Source organism: Pelophylax lessonae, assembly GCF_965119305.1.
Source record: "Pelophylax lessonae genome assembly, chromosome: 9".
Lineage (NCBI taxonomy): Eukaryota > Metazoa > Chordata > Amphibia > Anura > Ranidae > Pelophylax > Pelophylax lessonae.
In genome coordinates, this window is record NC_138776.1 from 172,189,993 (window position 1) to 172,210,750 (window position 20,758).

General features: G+C 45.8%; 1 protein-coding gene across 2 annotated transcripts in view; it reads right to left on the reverse strand.

Moving 5' to 3' along the window:
- WAPL (WAPL cohesin release factor) overlaps positions 1–20,758 on the reverse strand; it is a 226,127-nt gene that overhangs the window by 39,238 nt on the left and 166,131 nt on the right. For both annotated transcript variants that reach the window (XM_082267623.1, XM_082267624.1), the window contains 2 exons: positions 12,788–12,903; positions 12,418–12,564 (listed from right to left, as the gene is read on the reverse strand). In XM_082267623.1, the coding sequence (XP_082123749.1) occupies positions 12,418–12,564; positions 12,788–12,903 (263 nt within the window). The remainder of the gene's footprint in view (positions 1–12,417; positions 12,565–12,787; positions 12,904–20,758) is intronic.

Below are 20,758 nucleotides of genomic sequence, written 5' to 3' on the forward strand. Positions count from 1 at the left end.
GTGGGCTATATATGGGTGAGGGCACAACTTCATGCAGAAAGAGCCTTGTCTGCGGGTCTGGAGAAGCCTGCTTTCAGTTTGCCAGACCAGGTTCGTTTGGATCCGCCAGAGGAGGCCCTGAAAGGCTTCGAACCCTTGTCAGTCGACCCTGAGGGACGAAAAAAACTTTTCATAAGCCTAGAGAGAAGGTCCACATCTATGACAAGGTTCCTTGCCCTTAGCAGCCTGCGGAAGAAAGGTACTCCCCCCCCCCCCCCCCCCGTGAGACCTTTAATGATGTCATCCAGGGTAGCGCCAAAAAGACAGTCTCCTTGAAAGGGAAGATCAGTCAGGGCCTTTTTCAAAGTCTGATCCGCAGACCAGCATTTGAGCTAAAAGAAACGCCGAAGGACCACCGCCAAAAGCAGAGAGGTGAGCAAACAGGGGAGCCGTATCCAAAAAGGCATCGCAGATAAACTGCAACCCCTGGACCAGCTGGTCTGCCAAGCTCAGTAAAGGCAGGAGGAAGCTGTTCTCCCTCCAGGTCACGGCGTAGGAGCTTAGCCCACTCAGTCAGAGTTTTCAGCACGAGGGCAATGGTAAATACCGGCCTCATTGCGGAACCAGCGAAAGGGGTACATAATGCGGACCACAGCCTCCGCCTTCCAGATCCTTAAAGGCCGAGGACTCATCCACCGGAATCATGGTTGCCTTGATTAATCTGGAAAGCCGAGGGTCCACCAGTGGCACAGTGCACTTCTTAAGGAGGGACTACTCATAGGGGCAACGCCTAGTAAAGTGCTTAGGAACCCCATGGGGACACTTTGGTCACCTCCACTCTTTAGCGACAATTCTGTCAAAATAGGCGGGGAAAGGCTTTGCCGCTCTGAATGGCTTGTGAGTGCCAAAGGGTACCTGTGCCTCCATCGCAGCTTCAGCTGCGTCCTCCATCTTCAGGGTCTCACACACAGATACAATCAGTGCATCTACCAGCACGGTCGCAGATGTGGAGGAATCCTCCCCACAATCATTCCAGGAGCGTGGTCACCAACCCAGCTGAGTGACCCACGTCCACGGTGACTGAATCAGATTCAGGATCTGATGAGACAGATGAGGCAGGGGGCACTTTTTGCTAGCCCCTTGCCAAGCCGCCTCCACCTGGGACACAAAGGACTCCAGGACCACTGTCAGTGCATGCACGCATGGATGGTTGGGCCAGGGAGGGCCCCGCAGCCTCAGAGAGGGAATCAGGTGGGGAAACGTGCGCCAAAGACTCCATGAGTCACCAGGGGGGCCCCACAAAAAGTGTAACACACTGGTAAGGGACAAACACCACCACACTGGTAGCACCACCCGGTCGCCAAGCACAAGGCACAGAGCGATCCTCAGCAGAAGGGTAAAGGACCCTACCAGACTTACCACCCGCCGACACAGGCACCTGCAAATCACCAGGAGGATCTGCACTACACGTGCGGCAATCAGGAAGCTAAAAAAAAGAGTCAGCACCAGGGGATAAGGAGGGGTTCCCACTAGGGCTGCAACTAACGATTATTTTGTCTGTCGACTAATCTAGCGATTTTTCCCATTAGTCGACTAATCTAACGATTATTTTTATTTTTTTGCTTAATTGAGTGTTCTTTTTTTGATTAGCCAATTAATCCTTTGAATAACAAAAAGTACAGACCCCTCAGTAAGCCCCCTCCCAGTACAGACCCCTCAGTAAGTCCCATGCCAGTACAGACCCCTCAGTAAGCCCTCCCACCTAGTACAGACCCCTCAGTAAGCCCTCCCACCTAGTACAGACCCCTCAGTAAGCCCTCCCACCTAGTACAGACCCCTCAGTAAGCCCTCCCACCCAGTACAGACCCCTCAGTAAGCCCTCCCACCTAGTACAGACCACTTAGTAAGCCCCCCTCCCAGTGCAGACCCCTCAGGCTCACCTGAGATTACATGCTGCTGCTGCTGGAGTGGCGCGTGACGTCTCGTCTGTGTGGGACAGTGGGAGGGATCATCGGCGTTGGCAGCAGACTGCAGCCACAGAGAGTCAGCTTAGTTGATACACAGCCGCGCAGGCGCAGCTGCCCCGAGACGTCATGCCGCTCACAGCGGCTGACGTAGAAGAGACGGACACTCTATACTGGAGCGCAGCGGGGGCCGGGCAGTGCAGCCTACAGCGGCCCCAATTAATGCATCGGCCTGGCCGGCAATGCGAGCAGGGGGCGTGACGTCACGCGTGACGCGTCAACGCCTTTCACGCACGTTGATGTATTTCTGTAGTCGACGTAATCGATTACGTCGACGCATCATTGCAGCACTAGTTCCCATTGCCGAAATTGCGTCCCACGGGGCTCCACTGTCATGGTCGCCGCTATTTGCAATGCAAACCATAAGAAAATGGCAGCTTCGCGTGGTGCCACGAGGCCTACAGGTTCCCACAAATCCGGACACCGGATACATACTCCTGTTAAAATGCCAGGTTTCTGTGATGTAAAAAAATGAGACAAGATAAGAAAATGTGACCTACCGTATAAACTGTGAAACGCAATTGAAAAACCAACTAAAATCTTTTTCTTTTTTTTTTTGGGGGGGGGGGGGGGGGTGGGTAAACTAAAATGTGGTTGAATTAGGCTCCTTTTACACGGAGGGGGACTCCGTACTGCTCAGCGGGGGATCGATACACTGATCCCCGCTCAGCAGGCAGGTGAAAGCTCCCTCTCCGCTCTGTGTGGAGAGTGAGTTGTCAGAGCCCCCCTGCTCTCTATGGGGAATAGGATGAGAACGGACCGCCAGTCCGCTCTCATCCGATCCCCTGGACGGATGGAAAATAGGGTTTCCATCCGTCCGGATTTCACAGACAGGATCGGATGTGGATGGCAGTGGGTGTCAGCGGACATGTCTGCCCCATAGGGATGCATGGAGGATCCGATCAGGTCCACCTAAAAAACTGACAGGCGGATCGTTCGTGTTAAAGGACCCTAAGTGTGCACACCCTCTTAGAACTGGGGATGTAGCTGTTTTCATTATTAAGCAATCAAATTCAAAGCTCATGTTAAATAGGAGTCAGTACACACCTGCCATCGTTTAAAGTGCCTATGATTAACCCCAAATAAAGTTCAGCTGTTCTAGTAGGTCTTTTCTGACATTTTCTTAGTCACATCCTACAGCAAATGCCATGGTCCGGAGAGAGCTTCCAAAGCATTAGAGGGATCTCATTGTTAAAAGGTATCAGTCAGGAGAAGGGTACAAAAGAATTTCCAAGGCATTAGATAGACCATGGAACAAAGTGATGACAGTCATCAAGTGAAGAAAATACGGCACAACAGTAACATTACCAAGAACTGGACGTCCCTCCAAAATTGATAAAAAGACCAGAAGGAAACTAATCAGGGAGGCTGCCAAGAGGCATACAGCAAAATTAAAGGAGCTGGAATATCTGGCAATTACTGGCTGTGTGGTACATGTGACAACAATCTCCCATAACCTTCAAATATCTGGGCTATGGGGTAGAGTGGCAAGACGGAAGCCTTTTCTTACCAAGAAAAACATCCAAGCCAGTTACATTTTGCAAAAACACATCTGAAGTCTCCCAAACGCATGTGAGAAAAAGTGTTGTGGCCTGATAAAACCAAGGTTGAACTTTTTGGCCATAATTTCACAAGATTGGTTTGGCGCAAAAATAACACGGCACATCACTAAAAGAACGGCATACCTACAGTGAAGCATAGTGGTGGCAGAATCATGCTTTGGGGCTGTTTTTTTCTGGTTGGAACAGGTTCCTTAGTCAAGGTAGAGGGAAGGAATTATGAACAGTTCCGAATACCAGTCAATATTGGCTAAAAATCTTCAGGCTTCTGCTAGAAAGCTGAACATGAAGAGGAACTTCATCTTTCAGTATGACAATGACCCAAAGCATAAGTCCAAATTAACAAAAGGATGGCTTCACCAGAAGAGGATTAAAGTTTTGGAATGGCCCAGCCAGAGCCCAGACCTGAATCCGATCGGAAATCTGTGGAGTGATCTAAAGAGGGCTGTGCACAGGAGATGCCCTCGCAATCGGACAGCTTTGGAGTGTTTTTGCAAAGAAGAATGGGCAAATATTACCAAGCCAAGATGTGCATATTACCAAGCCAAGATGTGCTATGCTGATAGACTCATATCCAAAAAAGACTGAGTGCTGAAATAAAATCAAAAGGTTTTTCAACAAATTATTAGTTTAAGGATGTGCACATTTATGCAACTATATTTCATTTTTTTTTATTTTTACGTCGCTCCACCTAAAAGATTTTAGTTTGTTCAACTGAGTTGTACAGTTTATAGGTAACATTGAAGATGGAAAAAGTTCTGAAATTATTTAGCTTTGTCATTTTTTTACATCACAGAAACCTGATATTTTAACAGGGGTGTGTAGATTTTTTTTATATCCACTGTAAGTTAACCCTAAAAAGCTTTTAGCATTCAAAACCGTATGGACTGCGAAAAGCAGCTGTTTTGCAGCCTGGTGGTACAAGAGTGAATAGTCCTAAATTGCAACCTTGTAAACAAGGCATTCGCTGGATGGGAGATATCCTTCAGGATATTAATAGCTCTTCGAAGGCACTTCCTCTCCCCGTTCAACACTCGGTAAATGTGCCCCTTTAATAATCTTCAGCGCTGTTTTGATCACCCTCTGTAAGGCATTTCGGTCATGAACTGTGCACATCTCTTGCCACACAGGTGATAAGTCAGCACATGCTCAATGGCATCCACATAAAAACTGAGGGGGACCCACTCGGAAAAGCCAGACTTCCATAGCTTCCTCAAGAAATACAATCTCTGATAAACCTTGCCAACCAGATGGAATATATAACCTCTGTCCCATCAATCACAACTGTCTTATAACTAGTTTTTACCAAAATCTACAAATGTTTCCTTTGTCTTCTCCACATTTATTTTCTCTGCACCAATCCACTAAGTTTCCTATATCCTGCCAATAGGCAAACTCATCACTATCCCTTATTCTCCCATGGTGTCTTCAGGGAAATTTAGAGCAGAGTTCCCCTTAAAGCTAAAGATGCAATTATAAGTATATAAAGTCAACCAAAAAAAGAAGCTTAGCACACGTCACTGTAGCATCCCCTGTACGGAGGGACAGTGTCAATAAGTTGCAATAGCCAGCCTTTACCCTCTGCTGCTTATCAGCTCTAGGCATTAAAGTGTATAACCTGTAGTGTGATGTAGCACCTGAGCCTAAATCTGAGACTGAGTTCTAAGTGGTTGAATTTTAGCGCCAAGTTTGAAAAGTTTACACACTGAAGTAAATACATTCCACACATAGCTCAGTTTTACAACAGAGCTATGTAACAGAGATACAGCGTGAACCTGTATTTACAGTCCAACATCGTTGACAAGTAATAGGCCAAGCTTCACCCATCATGGTGGGCATACAATGTTTTAGATCAAAACATATTCATGTGTTAGAATGGCCCAGTCAAAGTCTAGAACCAAATACAATTGAGAATCTGTGAGAATCGGTGGCAAGACTTGAAAACTGCTGTTCACAGAAGCTCTCCAGCCAATCTGACAGAGCTTGAGCTATTTTGCAAAGAAGAATTTTTATTCTAAATGTGCAAAGCAGGTATAGACATCCCCAAAAAGACACGCAGCTGTAATTACAGGGAAAGGTGGTTCTACAAAGTATTGACTCAAGGGGCTGAATACAAATGCATGCCACACTTTTCAGATATTTGTAAAAAATGTTGAAAACCATTAATCATTCTACCTTCCACTTCACAATTACATACCACTTTGTGTTGGTCTATCAGATAAAATCCCAATAAAAATGGATTTTTGTAAGAACTTACCGTAAAATCCTTTTCTCTTAAGCTCATTGACAGACGTAGTCTTCTTGATTCTCAAGAGCTGGGTTATGTTGTCTCCGCAGGAGTAGGACTAGGCAGAATGACAAAACGTTCTGGCTCCACCCTAGGGGCAGTCCCTGAGGGTATATCCTCCCTCTCTCTGCTACAGGGAATCAGTTCTGTTTAAAGCAGTACAGAGAATTTAACCCAACCCAACTCAATGATAGAGGGGCGGGTACTACGTCTGTCAATGAGCTTAAGAGAAAAGGATTTTACGGTAAGTTCTTACAAAAATCCATTTTTCTCTATCGCTCATTGACAGACGTAGTCTTCTTGATTCTCAAGAGCTGGGACATCCAGAAGCAGTGCCACAAATGAGGGGTGGGATTGACAAAATCAAATCCAATCTAGAAGGCCCAACCGGTGCCAAACGAAGTTTTAAAGGCTCATTATAAACAAAGAATGAGGCTAAAGAAAAATTTTTCCAACGGAAAAAAACCCTCGAGGTAGACCACTGGTCTCCTCAAATTGCGGCCTGCAAAACCTTGCGGCCAAATGAGGCATCAGACGATGCCATTACATCAACTTTATAATGTTTAGAGAAGGTATGCACCGACGACCAGGTAGCCGCCTTGCACACCTGGACCACTGACGCCTGATGGCGAAAGGCCCATGACGCACTAAGTGCCCGAGTGGAGTGCGCCTTAACAGGGAACGGGGGCTCCCGACCCTTAATAGAATAAGCCTGCACTACCGTCTGTCTGATCCATCTGGAAATGGTCGCGGCAGAAGCAGGCAACCCCTTTTTGGGTCCATCTGGGATCACAAAAAGTGAATCCGTCTTGCGAAACGAGTGTCGTTTTCAAGTATACCCTGATCGCCCGGACCACATCCAAGGAGTGCAAAGCAAATTCCCGAGGATGACTGGGCTTAGGACACAGGGAAGGTAATACAATTTCTTCATTCAGATGAAATTCTGAAACCACTTTTGGTAGGAAGGATGGATTCGGACGAAGAACCACCTTATCTCTATGAACCACCAGATATGGTGAACGACAAGATAATGCGGCCAGTTCTGACACCCTGCGTGCAGAAGTAATAGCCACCAAGAAGGCCACCTTCTGGGACAACGTGGGTAGAGGAATCTCCCTAATATCTTCAAAGGGAGGTTTCTGAAGAACCGACAACACTAGATTAAGATCCCAGGGGGGTAACGGCGCGTGCACTGGCGGAGCCAGATGTCGCACCCCCTGGATGAAATTCCGCACCAAGGAATGAGTAGCCAAAGGCTTCTGAAAGAAGATGGCTAATGCTGAGACCTGACCCTTGATAGTACTCAAGGCCAGTTTCTGCTCAACCCCTTGTTGCAGAAAAGCCAATATTCGGCTAATCGAATAAGACCGAGGACGGAACCCCAAAGGTTCACACCATGCAATGTAGGACTTCCATGTGCGATGATAAATCTTTCTGGAAGTCACTTTCCTTGCTTCAACTAGAGTAGGAATAACGGAAGCTGACAAACCTTTGTCCTTCAGCACCTGGGTCTCAATAGCCAGGCCGTTAAAGCCAGCGATCGTAAAGCAGGATGGAAGATCGGTCCCTGAGACAGTAGATCCTCCCTGAGAGGAGGTCTCCATGGGACGTCCGCCACCAGTCTGACCATGTCGGCGTACCAAGCTCGACGAGGCCAGTCCGGAGCTACCAGGATTACTGGGATTCCTTCCTCCTCTACCCTGCGAAGAAGTCTTGGCAGTAACGCGAGAGGAGGAAAGGCATATATTAGCTGGTATTGCCCCCACGGGGCGATCAGTGCGTCTGCGGTCTCTGCTAGAGGATCGCGGGAGCGAGCCACGAATCTCTGAACTTTCCTGTTGAATCGTGATGCCAACAGATCCACATCCGGGGTGCCCCACCGTAGGCACAACTGGTGGAAAACGTCTGGATGGAGGGACCATTCCCCCTGATCCAGGGTCTGACGGCTGAGATAATCTGCCTGCCAATTCTCCACCCCCGGAATGAACACCGCAGAGATTGTTGGAACAAATCGTTCCGCCCAGCGAAGAATGCAAGCCACTTCTTTGCCCGCTCGGACACTCTTGGTGCCCCCCTGATGATTGACATAAGCCACGGCCGTGGCATTGTCCGACTGGATCCGAACCGGGCTGCCCTGGAGCTGCTCGGTCCAGTGAATCAGACAAAGTCTGATCGCTCTCAGTTCCAATACATTTATCGGTAACCTGGATTCTTCCGGGGACCAAAGTCCCTGGACAGATAACTGACCAAGAATTCCTCCCCATCCGGATAGACTGGCATCCGTGGTCACTATCGTCCAATATATTGGCAGAAATGACTTTCCCTGGCTGAGCATTGGAGACCGAAGCCACCAAACCAGAGACTCTCTGGTCTGTTTGCTCAATCGTATCTGATTGTCCAGGGATTCCGGATTCCGATTCCATCTGAGAAGAATCTCTTGCTGAAGAATTCGGGTATGGGACTGGGCAAATGGGACTGCTTCGAATGAAGCCACCATCAACCCCAGAACCCTCATGCACGTCCGAAGGGAAGACCAGCTGTTGGATAGTAACAACTGGACTGCTGATTGAATCTTTCGAAGTTTCCCTACCGGAAGGAAAACTCTCGTCCTGACTGTGTCTAGAATTAGACCCAGATATTCGAGCCTCTGGGTGGGAACCAGAAATGACTTTTGCTGGTTCACCAGCCACCCGAATTCCTGTAAAGAAATCATAGTAATTTCTATGTTTTGTAGCAAGGTCTGAGGAGACTCTGCATGAAGCAGAAGATCGTCTAGGTAACCTAGAATCGATATACCTCTTTGGCGCAGAAGTGCCAACATTGGGGCCAACACCTTTGTGAAGACCCGCGGAGCCGTGGCGAGACCGAAAGGTAACGCCACAAACTGATAGTGGTTCTCCTCTACAGAAAAGCGTAGAAAACGCTGATGTCCTGCGAAAATGGGAATGTGAAGATAGGCGTCCTTGATGTCTATGGACGCTAGGACATCCCCTGGATGCAGGAAGGCTGCTACCGTGCGAATGGACTCCATTCTGAATCTTCTTATGTTGACGAAAGAATTGAGTGCTCTTAAGTCCAGAATTGGACGCACTTTGTCCTCTTTCCTGGGTATTGTAAACAGGTTTGAATAAAACCCTTGAAATCGTTCTGTCCAAGGAACGTGGACTACCACTCCTTGTTGTAGTAAATCTGTGACTGCTCTCCTCAGATCTTCTAAACGATCTGCGGATAGACGGATATTGGAAGGGAAGAATCGCGCCGGTGGGAGAGATCGAAACTCGATCTTGTACCCTGACCTTATGACTTCGCAAACCCAATTGTCCGGGATTCTGGAAAGCCATGGATCCGGGAACCGGCGAAGACGTCCCCCCACCCCAGTTATGGGTGGGGGCGCACCTTCAGGCTTTGGATGGTTTATCTTCAGGTCTGGAGGGGGCGGGCTTTTGCTTGCCCGACCAACGACCCCTGACGCCTCCTGTAGGAGCTTTGGAGGACTTCGTTTTTTCACCCGCTGGACGAAAAAACCTCTTGTGAGCAGAAAAAGAAGGCCCTCGTCTTTGACGAGTTCCTCTACCTTTAAAATTTTGCGGTAAAAAGGTGCTTTTTCCACCGGTGAGATCCTTAATGATCTCATCTAAGTTAGCTCCAAATAGACGCTCTCCTGAAAAGGGGATATTAGCCAATGCTTTTTTGGAACCTTGGTCGGCTAACCAACCTTTTAGCCACAGTGTACGCCTGAGAACCACTGCTGAGACTGATGCTCGCGCCATTAATGGAGTGGCGTCTAACGCCGCATCACATACAAACTGTAACCCCTGTATCATTTGTTCCAACAAATCTGATACCGCCTGAGGGACTTCTTCTAAGTCCCGGCGTAACCACTTGGTCCATTCAGTTACAGCCTGCGAAACCAGACCAATAGCAATTATTGGTCTGAAAGCTGATCCAATCAAGGAAAACATGGTGCGAGACATAGCTTCTATCTTGCGATCCACTGGATCTTTAAAAGACGGAGCGTCTTCTAAAGGAATAACCGTGGCTTTATTCAATCTAGCAATAGGTGAATCCACCACAGGTGGTTCTGTCCATTTCTTAATAAGGGTTTCCTCAAACGGATAACGCCTGTTAATGCGTTTAGAAATAGTAAAAGTGCGTTTTGGCAGACGCCATTCTTCTTCGATTGGATTGCCAAAACATTTGGGCAATGGAAAAACCTTCGCCACCTTGATGCGCTTTTTAGTCCCAAAAGGGATCTCAGTTTCAGCTATTTCCGATGGAGTACCCTGTAACCTTAAAGTCTCTTGAACAGATACAATGAGTGCGTTTACCAACGCTTCCTCTCGGGCTATGGCGGATGCCGAAACATCCTCCTCACTGTCTGAAGAGACAGGACCCGAGACACCAATACCAGATGAAGTACCTGCAACTGCAGAAATAGGCTCAGAGTCTGAATCCGAAGTTTCAGATAATAAGGGGTTAGGCGGGGGTCGCTTTCTTGCGCCCTGTCCCTGACAAGCCACTTCCACCCGGGACACAAAAGTTTCCATAATAGCTGACAAAGATTCAATTGTCAATGGGGTGCTGGAGGATCCCGCAGACCCTTCGAGGGGATCCGGAGGAGATACATGAGTGGCAGGGTCCATGTTAATACAGGACACCTTTGCCAGTAAAAACAAAAAAACTTTTTCTTTTTTTTTTTTGTGTGTCTCCCCCTAGCGCAATAGCGCCCCTCAGAGTACCTGCTTCTCGATCCCAGAGAGAGAGAGAGGGACCCCCAAGGCTCACCAACCGATGCAGTGCAGTTTCCAACAAACTGCAGTCAGCGTCTGTCTTACACAGACTGGAAGGAGCTGTTTGCTTTTTTCCCGGGCAGAAGGCGTGGCTCCGCCCCCTGTGTACGCCTTCCGGCGTTCCCAGCCCTCCACGAGGTAGCTGGGCTCACAAAACATGGCCGCCCCCATAGAAGAGACATAAGACTCCAAAAACATGGCGGCCGGCGTGACCTGAGGACATACATGCATTCGGTCTACGGCAAAATGGCGGCGGACCGCCGATATCGTCTTCCCAGCACATCCACCTGCACTCTGCTAAGAGGTGACATATGGATCTACAGAGATACACTGCACATAAGGTAGGATTATACCTCCTATGTCTGCTGTAATTTACAGTCTGCTGGGTAGAGTGTTAGCTCTTGAACCAAGTCCACTTCCCACAAACACATGCTGTATTACAAGGGGGACTTGTAAGTATCAGATATATACTGACCATATATGGAGGGGCCCATAATATATACTGCCTCATAATGAGGAAAAAAGGGAACGTTTACTCACCATACCGAACCGATAGGCACCCTCTCTTCACAATACCCTCTCCACCGGGGTGGGGGTTTTGTGGACGCCTCGACTCTCTGGTACCTGGCGTCCCAGCGAGCTTTTAACTCGCAAAGTCAGTCCCTTTGCTGGGACTCCGTCGCGGCCGACTCAGCGCACTGGTCTGCACGCGCTCTTAGGCAGAAACCGGGGTGACCACTGGATCTCAACATCCAGCCCGTCGCCCGGCCCCGCATACTTACTTGAATATGTCGCGGCCGACCAAGCGCAATGCCATGGTCTGCGCGCGCTCGTAGGCCGGCTGGGGTGACCACAAGTGTCGCCCAGTCCGGCATTTTTGCTTGAAGATCTCACAGGAAAAAAACACTGGAGAAAACTACCTAAAAAATGTCTTTTTCTTAAAGAAAAAAAGTCTTGCCAGGACCAAAAGATCCCAGCAAGGAACTTAGGTCCTTACTCCTGACTAGACAGAAAAAAACTGATTCCCTGTAGCAGAGAGAGGGAGGATATACCCTCAGGGACTGCCCCTAGGGTGGAGCCAGAACGTTTTGTCATTCTGCCTAGTCCTACTCCTGCGGAGACAACATAACCCAGCTCTTGAGAATCAAGAAGACTACGTCTGTCAATGAGCGATAGAGAAAATACATTTACGTTTCTTGGTTGTAACATGACAGAATGTGGAAAATTTCAAAGGGTATGAATACTTTTTAAGGCACTGTATTTCTCCTCCTCAGCTCTTATAACGATTACTTATAAGCAAGTACATAAAAAAAAAAGGGGGGGGGGAATATGTGCTGGTAATGTTTTTTTTACATCTATATACAAATGTTTTGTCTTTCGTTTCTATTTTTAACTGAATGGGTTGTTTTACAAGGTGAGGGTACACATTTTAAGCAAAAAGGTTTGCTTTAATGCTACCTTCATCAGCAGCACTACTCCCGTTACTCAGATCAGCTGTCAGAATCAAAGAAAGTTTCCAGTACTCCTGGGTATGGAGAACTATACAAGAAGCTGTGATGCTTGGCAATGACCCAGCACAGTTACATGAAGGCAGGGAGAAGCCTCAGAAAATGCTTCACTCAACTTTACTTCTGATGGATGAACAGAGCTATAAGGAAGAAAAGTCAAGAACCAGCTGCTAGGGATGAGCAATAAAACAAAACCAGACACTTTGCCCTACAAGCAACAGATTTCATTTTAGATTTCAGTTCAGATGCAGAGGGTAATCGACACCTTACCTGTACCAACGCAGGGACTGCATAGACTTGATCCGTTTCCACTTCCTCCTCACAAAACGAATCATATGATTGGGTTGTTTGCATGTTCACAAGGCAATGCCGGTTTCTTGCACTATACTCAACTAAATTAATTAGTAGGCCCAATCCCTGAAGAGAAAAAAAAAAGTACAAAAAAAAAAAAATGACTGGAGAATGTATTATGTATGCTGCAGTATTCTGTAACAGCACACAGAGGATGCTTTTCTTTGTCAAACTTGTTGCATAATCAGTTACATACACACAGCAATTTCCACACACAGATAGCTGTCCCAACACTTCCATCATTAACAGACAAAAGCTAAAAGAAAATGCATCTTCGACAAGAACTTACCAAAACTCGAATATCAAATCTCTGTTCTTGAGGTAGGAACCTTGGAACTTGAAGAACGCAGTTCATTGCAGTGCTTATCAATTCGTCCTGTTCACCTGTCTTTGTACTTCCCCACTCTGTACACCAATAGAAAAAAAATGAGCCCGGTCAGTTATTTTAAAATGATTTATACCTGCAGAATTACTACCAAGTTCATACATATTTCAGGAACTATGCTCTTCAGTGACACAAACTGGAAAAAAAAAATTATCAGCCTGTCTCATGCAAAACAACAATCGATGAGATATCTGCTGGTCATCAAAAAGCTGAGATAGTCATGCTAGGAGATTTTCCAACAAGTCAGGTCACGGACAGCCTTAGGTGTGTCATGTTTCTATAGCACAAAAGGAAAACCACTTAAATTGGAACTTTAGTCAGAAAACTTAATCCTGATAGATTACTTCAAGCTGGCCCCTTTTGCATGTATAGCTATGCAAAACAATTAAAATAAGTGTCTATATGGTTTTAAAATCCAGTAATACACTCACCTTGCTCTGCACATGCTCAGTTCGTCTACATTTTTAGGCACTGCTGAATCTTTAAAGGCCGATCTGCTGACAGCCTTAATGCGGAATTAAACCCTTCTATCCTTTATAGCCAAGGAAGCTGCTTCTGTTTGATCTGCAACTGCCATGGTGCTGCATATGTGATCCGTTATGACACCAGCCATTTGATGGTTTGAGTTTGGCTGAGAGCGCAAGCAAATGGGACAATTAGCAATCCCAGCATTCCAAGAATGTGACTTTTTTAAATTGTTAAATTGATGGGTTTAGTCCTGCTTTATGATTTACTCCTGCTCAGGGGCTCTGGGCTTCAGCAAAATGACAGCCTCCAATATGAAGAAACAGGAGCAATGCTGGAGGCAATTCACAGCACACAGTAACTTTTGTAGCATAATTATTAATGTGGAATGTATGACCCTTGCTAAAGAACTTTTTTTTTTTTTTTTTAATCAAGTTATGGGTAAAATTCTGTTTTAAATTTAAGTCATGCTCAAAAAACAAAAAAGTATGGGTCTTTACACAGTACAAGTTTTTAATGATTCACAAATTATAAACAAACCATTACAATTCTCTATGGCATGTATAAAACAAAAGTTTGCTTATTTCAAGCCTACTAGAAATGGTTTATATGTGGTTTAAAACGTACTCGCCCTCCACTAAACAAAAAAATCGGAGCAATTCATAAATTCACCTATGTGCACAAAAAAATAAATAAAAACCTTATGCAAAAATATTATAAAGTGCCAGTGCATGGATTACTTAGCAACAGATTAAATTCATATAGCTACGTTAAAAAAAAAAAAAAATCAAGAAAGTCCACAGTGATAACAAAAGATCATCTACTATAAAAAGTGCCAGTGCTCAAGATTAGTACGGAGGTGATGTTTTTCTTCTTATATTAAAGTGCTTTCCACCGTCAAAACTCACCAGATGAAGATGACCCCCTTTAGCATCTGCAAATGACCCTCACCCAGTTGTGGGTGATCGCTTTCCTTTGTTTACTGCCTCTCTCTGACACAGAACCCAGGTACAGCTCTCATGCATGGGAGGATCAAACAGAAAGGGATCTCATAGTGCATACCATAGTTTATTTAAAATCCATAAAAAATATAAAAACACTCACATTTAATGGTGCCCACCCCGGCACCCAGCAATCACCTGCCGTTTTAATATTCAAACCGCCGCCGCTCTGTTATGAGGGCTTGCATGCTTTCCTCCACTGCTTGTAGATCAGAGGGGACATGTCGCCCCAAGGCGTACACGTTTCGCCTCACGCCCGCCCTCATAGCAGTGGAGAGTAGAGTTGGCAGCGGAAAGCACTTCATTTAAGTAGAGAAGTATCACCTTCGCACTAATCTTGAGCACTTGTCCTTTATAGAAGATTCTTTGTTAGTACTACATCACTAAGTTTTTATATATATATATATATATATATATATATTACGGTATATACACACACACAAAATTAATTGATTGCCAAGTAATCCATGCACTGCAGCTTAATATTTCTGTAAAGTTTTTTGTTTTTATGCACAGATGAATTTGAAAATTGGCCTCGGCAGAAAGGGGGGTTAGGTGCCTTGTACTGAAGCGGTTAAAGGTTGAACATCAGAAATATATATGTAGCCTCTTTGGGGATGAGGTTATCCTGACAATCAGTACTGACCTGGTCTCGTTGATTTTTCAGAAACTTTTGGCACAATTCGGATACGGGATACTTGGCAGGCTTAATGCAACCCTTATAAATCCAGTCCTTAATACCACTGGGTAGACAACCAAGCTTCTGCACTTAGGAAAAAAACTTGTGAAACTTCCATCTTACAATTTTTGAGGCCCCCCACTCCTTTTAAATTTCAATCCAGATACCTACTTCTACTATAGCCAATCTTCAAAGACAAGCAATGCACTGTATAGGACGTAGTTACAATCTTGAAAACCCCTTTGTGCGTCCACCTGGAAGCAGAGGACGGTACCCACTGTCCATATACAACCTATTTCAACTGCATTCCCAATCCTCTCTTCTCACCACTCTACAGGTTTGGGACAATCTCAAGTACTGTGGGGGATTACTATCCCCACATTTACCAATATAGTCTTTTATACACAAATTCAGCCTTCCAACCAGGCTTTTAAGAATTTTATCACATAAGAAAGGACTTTCTTCCATACTCTGGGAAAGATTTTATACCATTGGCAGATACCAGACACCCAAGCCTCCCATTAACTCCCTTCGTCTGAGCCGTTTTGACAAATTAAACAAAATATCTCTTCCACAAAGCTAAGGGGAGACAGATTGAGCCTAGCTCCCTTTGAATCAAAATGCCTAAAAGACCTGCACTCTGGGAAGGAACTCACTCCTATACACTACACTTATTTCTAAATTCTCCCCTAAAGGGCGTATCTGACTTCCGGTATGTAAGCAGCTTTTCTTTGGAGCTTCAGACGTGCTGAAATCCTACATCATCCTTAACGGCCTCGCTTATCCTGCCTGAAACTACAACAATCAGTGGATACAGACACCAGGAGACGATCAAGGTAAAGATAAGTCCCGGTCTTCGCCAGACACCCGCTGAGAAGCTCTCCCACTTTGCCCACGAGACTGGCCAAAATAGCGCCAGGGACACACCAGAACCTCCACACTTGCACAGCCCTGGGCTGAGGGGGGGTTCTAAAACTCTGGTTTTTAAACTCTAGCCATTAAACAGGCATTTATAAGCCATGCTTTTCACTCCATGTACTCTAATTATGCTAGAGGGGTCTCTGTTGAGGTGACCAAGTCCCTATTGTATACCCCTAATACTATTGTTACAGACCCGTATGGTAGTCTCATAGTGGTGGTTCTAATAGTTGATAACTTGCCCCATAATGTTGTAGCAGTTTATATTCCACCACCTTTTACAGTGGCTGTATGGGAGGTGCTGATGGCAAAGGTGCTCCAAATGGCAGAGGGATCAATTATTTTGGCATGGGACTTGAATACAGTGCTTTCTCCTGATATAGACCAAATGCTGCATCTACGAGTAACACCCCTTCGGAGACATGCATGACACATTATAACTTAGTTGAGGCCTGGAGATGGATACACCCAGAAGCCCGAGCATATTCCTGTTTTTCCTCCACCTACATTACTCTCTCTCGTTTAGATATAGGCTGTTTGTCTAGAGACGCTTTGCACTGGGTGGTGGCAGTTCAGTATCTCCCAAGGGCTATTTCAGACCACTCCCCCCGGTTGCTACGGCCTTGGGCCGGTTGTGCGGCTAATCTATTTGGAGACTAAGCCTATTATGGTTAGAGTAATGTTTTGAAGAATGGCTGCTGCCTCAATTGGTCATTTCTGGTATGAAAACGATGTAGAAGTCCCATTTGGGGTTACCTGGGATGCCTTTAAGGCTACCATTAGAGGGGATATCTCAATGAATATAAAGAAACTTAGATCTGACAGAGAATGGAAGGTTAAAGAATGTGAATAGGTCACTACAGAAGCTGAAGTGGAATATATAAGGAACCCATCCTCCCTTAATCTTAAGATTTGGAGAGATTATGCCCGCCAACTGGAAATGGTACTGGTAGAAAAGGCACAAAAGAAATGACTACCAATCACAGTGCATCTTTGAATTTGGATATAAAAATAGCAAACTCCTAGCTTACTTAGCTCATTCTCAACACTCCCCTGCTTCTATTACTTGCATTTATGATGAACAATCAAACTCTTTGCATCTCTCCATAGAACATGGCAAATGCATCTTTTACATTTTTCTCTACCCTCTATACCTCACATGTGAGTTATGGAGCAGATGAAGTACATGTGAGTTATGGAGCAGATGAAGTTCGGCAATATCTAGAGCAAATCCCTCTTTCAGTACTGTCTCAGAAGGCTGCAGCGGAGTTGGATCTTCCAATCTCTGTGCATGAAATAGAGGCGGCAAAGCTTTCTTTACATCCAAAAAAAAACTCCAGGACTAGATGGGTACCCGGTTGAACTAGATGGGTACCCGGTTGAATGGTATTGTACTTCTAAAGAACTGTTTGCACAAAAAACTACTGCAAGTTCATAAGGATGCTTTTGATAGTGGTAAGCTCCCAGAGTCCCTCAGGGAAACGTCAATTGTCCTGATCCCCAAGCCACACAGGGACCATAACCTCTGTGAATCCTACAGACCAATATCGTTAGTGTAGATGCTAAAATAGAGGCCAAGCTTCTTGCTAGACAACTGAATAAGGTGATAGCCTCTATTAAAAACCAACCAGACTGGTTTTAGAATGATGTGATCAACGGCTATAAATCTGTCGACTGTTTACGATCCTGCAGTCTGCTGGGCCTAACATATAATCGTAGTGTCACTGGATACTCACAAGGCCTTCGACTCAATTGAGTGATTTACTAGCGGTCCTTGTGCGGATGGGTTTCGGACCCAACTTTGTAAGTTCAAACAGGAAGACATTTATTGGAAGAACACAGCACACTTTTATACAGAATTTGGAACACCCTGCCCCCAACAACCGCCCTCCCATTGGTCAATTGCAAAGTACCTGCAGTTCCTATTCAGGTCCTCTTTTAGCCATGCAAATGAGGAATTGAAAATGAGTCAGCAGGGATTGGTCAGATAGCTTGACCAATGCAAGGAGACAGAAGCCCCAGGGGGCAATCAATGTACACAATAGTCAGACACAGAACAATGGTTGCAAAACAAGTTTTAAGGTGCAAAGCACCAGTTCCCTGCGCTCAGAGAGGTGTAGCTTCTAGTCCACCTCATTAAGGTCTTTCCACTGTTTCTGGAGCTGTGGATGCGACAACCCAGGAAAAAATGCTGCGGCCTTGCTGCCCTTTACACGACCAGGGAAGTCTGGAAATACTGTAAACAACAAACAAACACAGGGGCGCACAGGCCCAGTGCATTATCCTTTGGTTGGTTTATTAAAAATAAGAAGATTAAAAATACTCACAAACGAGTTTCTTGGTTAAAAGCATATCATGTAAGGAACGCAGTCCTCAGTAGTATGATCCGAGGGTAAGTTATCCCTTGAGTTAGTAGTGGCTAACGCGTTTCGAGGGTTAGCCTCTTCCTCAGAGGCTCTGAGGAAGAGGCTAACCCTCGAAACGCGTTAGCCACTACTAACTCAAGGGATAACTTACCCTCGGATCATACTACTGAGGACTGCGTTCCTTACATGATATGCTTTTAACCAAGAAACTCGTTTGTGAGTATTTTTAATCTTCTTATTTTTAATAAACCAACCAAAGGATAATGCACTAGGCCTGTGCGCCCCTGTGTTTGTTTGTTGTTTACAGAACAATGGTTCCCTAACGAGCCCTCAATACACATTACTCTGAGTGTCAATACATCCCTTAGCAGACAACAGGTGAGGTCATTAGCACACCTGACAATAGGTGAATGGAAAGCCCCCTCAGACAAAAAGCAACATTGTTAGCCAGCCCGTCTCCCCATTGAACTTCCTGGAATGACCATATTAGGAGTGGACTTCCTGCTCAGAGACCTCATGGCAAAGGGAACAATTGACCTTGCTGACTAAATATGAAGCAATTCAACCCATCACCCATCTGTCCTTAAATTCCAGTGATGGTGAACACCATCACACATGGGTTTAAATTACTCTATTCCTACCCTGTGGCTCGTTTACGAGTAAAAATGGATTTTTGTAAAATCTTACCGTAAAATCCTTTTCTCTTAGCCCATTGACAGACGTAGTCCTCGGTGATACAGCACCTTCGGGTTATGTTGCCTCCACAGGAGCAGGACTAGACAGGAAATTAAAAAGCTCTGGCCACACCCTAGGGGCAGTCCCAGAGGGTATATCCTCTCTCTCTCTGCCTCAGCAAATCAGTTATGTGAAAAAGCAGTCTTTAGAGATTTTAACCCAACCCAACTCAAAAAACAGAGGGGCGGGGACTACGTCTGTCAATGAGCTAAGAGAAAAGGATTTTACGGTAAGATTTTACAAAAATCCATTTTTCTCTAGCGCTCATTGACAGACGTAGTCCTCGGTGATACAGCACCTTCGGGACGTCCCAGAGCAGTATCACAAATGAGGGGTGGGAAAATGAAAATCAAATCCCAATCTAGAAGGCCCAACCGGTGCCAACTAGAAGTTTACAATGCTCATCCTTAATGATGAGACTCAACAAAAAAGAGAAAAAAATTTTTTTTTTTTTTTTCAAACAGAAAAAACCCTCGAGGTAGACCACCGGTCTCCTCAAATTGCGGCCTGCAAAACCTTGCGGCCAAATGAGGCATCCGCCGATGCCGTCACATCAATTTTATAGAATTTTGTAAAGGTATGTACCGACGACCAGGTGGCCGCCTTACATACCTGGACCACTGACGCCTGATGGCGAAAGGCCCAGGAAGTACTGAGCGCTCGAGTGGAGTGCGCCCTAACAGGGAACGGAGGACTCTGACCCTTAATAGAATAAGCCTGTACCACCGTCTGTCTAATCCATTTGGCAATGGTCGCGGCAGATGCAGGCAAACCCTTTCTGGGGCCATCCGTGATCACAAAAAGTGAATCCGTCTTACGGAATGATTCCGTAGCTTTCAGGTATACCCTGATTGCCCGAACCACATCTAAGGAATGCAACGCATGTTCCCGATGATGCTTGGGCTGAGGACACAAGGAAGGTAGTACAATATCTTCATTCAGATGAAAATCTGAAACCACCTTAGGAAGAAAAGATGGCTTAGGATGAAGTACTACCTTATCCCTATGAATCACTAGGTATGGGGACTGGCATGATAATGCAGCCAGTTCTGACACCCTGCGAGCAGAAGTAATAGCCACCAAGAAGGCCACCTTCTGGGATAAAGTAAGCAAGGGAATCTCCCTGATGTTTTCAAAGGGAGGTTTCTGTAGAACCGACAAAACCAAATTAAGATCCCAGGGCGGTAAGGGCGCGCGGACTGGTGGAGCCAGGTGCCGCACCCCCTGGATGAAATTCTGCACCAAGGACTTGGTAGCTAAAGGCTTCTGAAAGAAGATTGCTAATGCTGAAACTTGACCCTTGATGGTGCTCAAGGCTAGCTTCTGCTCAACCCCTTGTTGCAAAAAAGCCAATATTCGAGTCACCGAATAGGTACGTGGAGGAAATCCTAAAGATTCGCACCACGCAATATAAGTCTTCCATGTGTGATAATAGACCTTGCTGGAAGTCGCTTTCCTTGCTTTAATAAGGGTAGGAATGACTGAAGTAGACAAACCTCTGTCCTTCAGTACTTGGGTCTCAATGGCCAGGCCATTAAAACCAGCGACTGTAAAGCATGATGGTAAATTGGTCCTTGAGACCACAGACACTCCCTGAGACGAAGTTCCCACGGAACGTCTGCGACTAGCATGTCCAAGTCGGCCAGGCCGGCTTGAGGAGGCCAGCCTAGAATTTCTAGGACCACTGGCGCTGATAGAATCTGAACCAGGC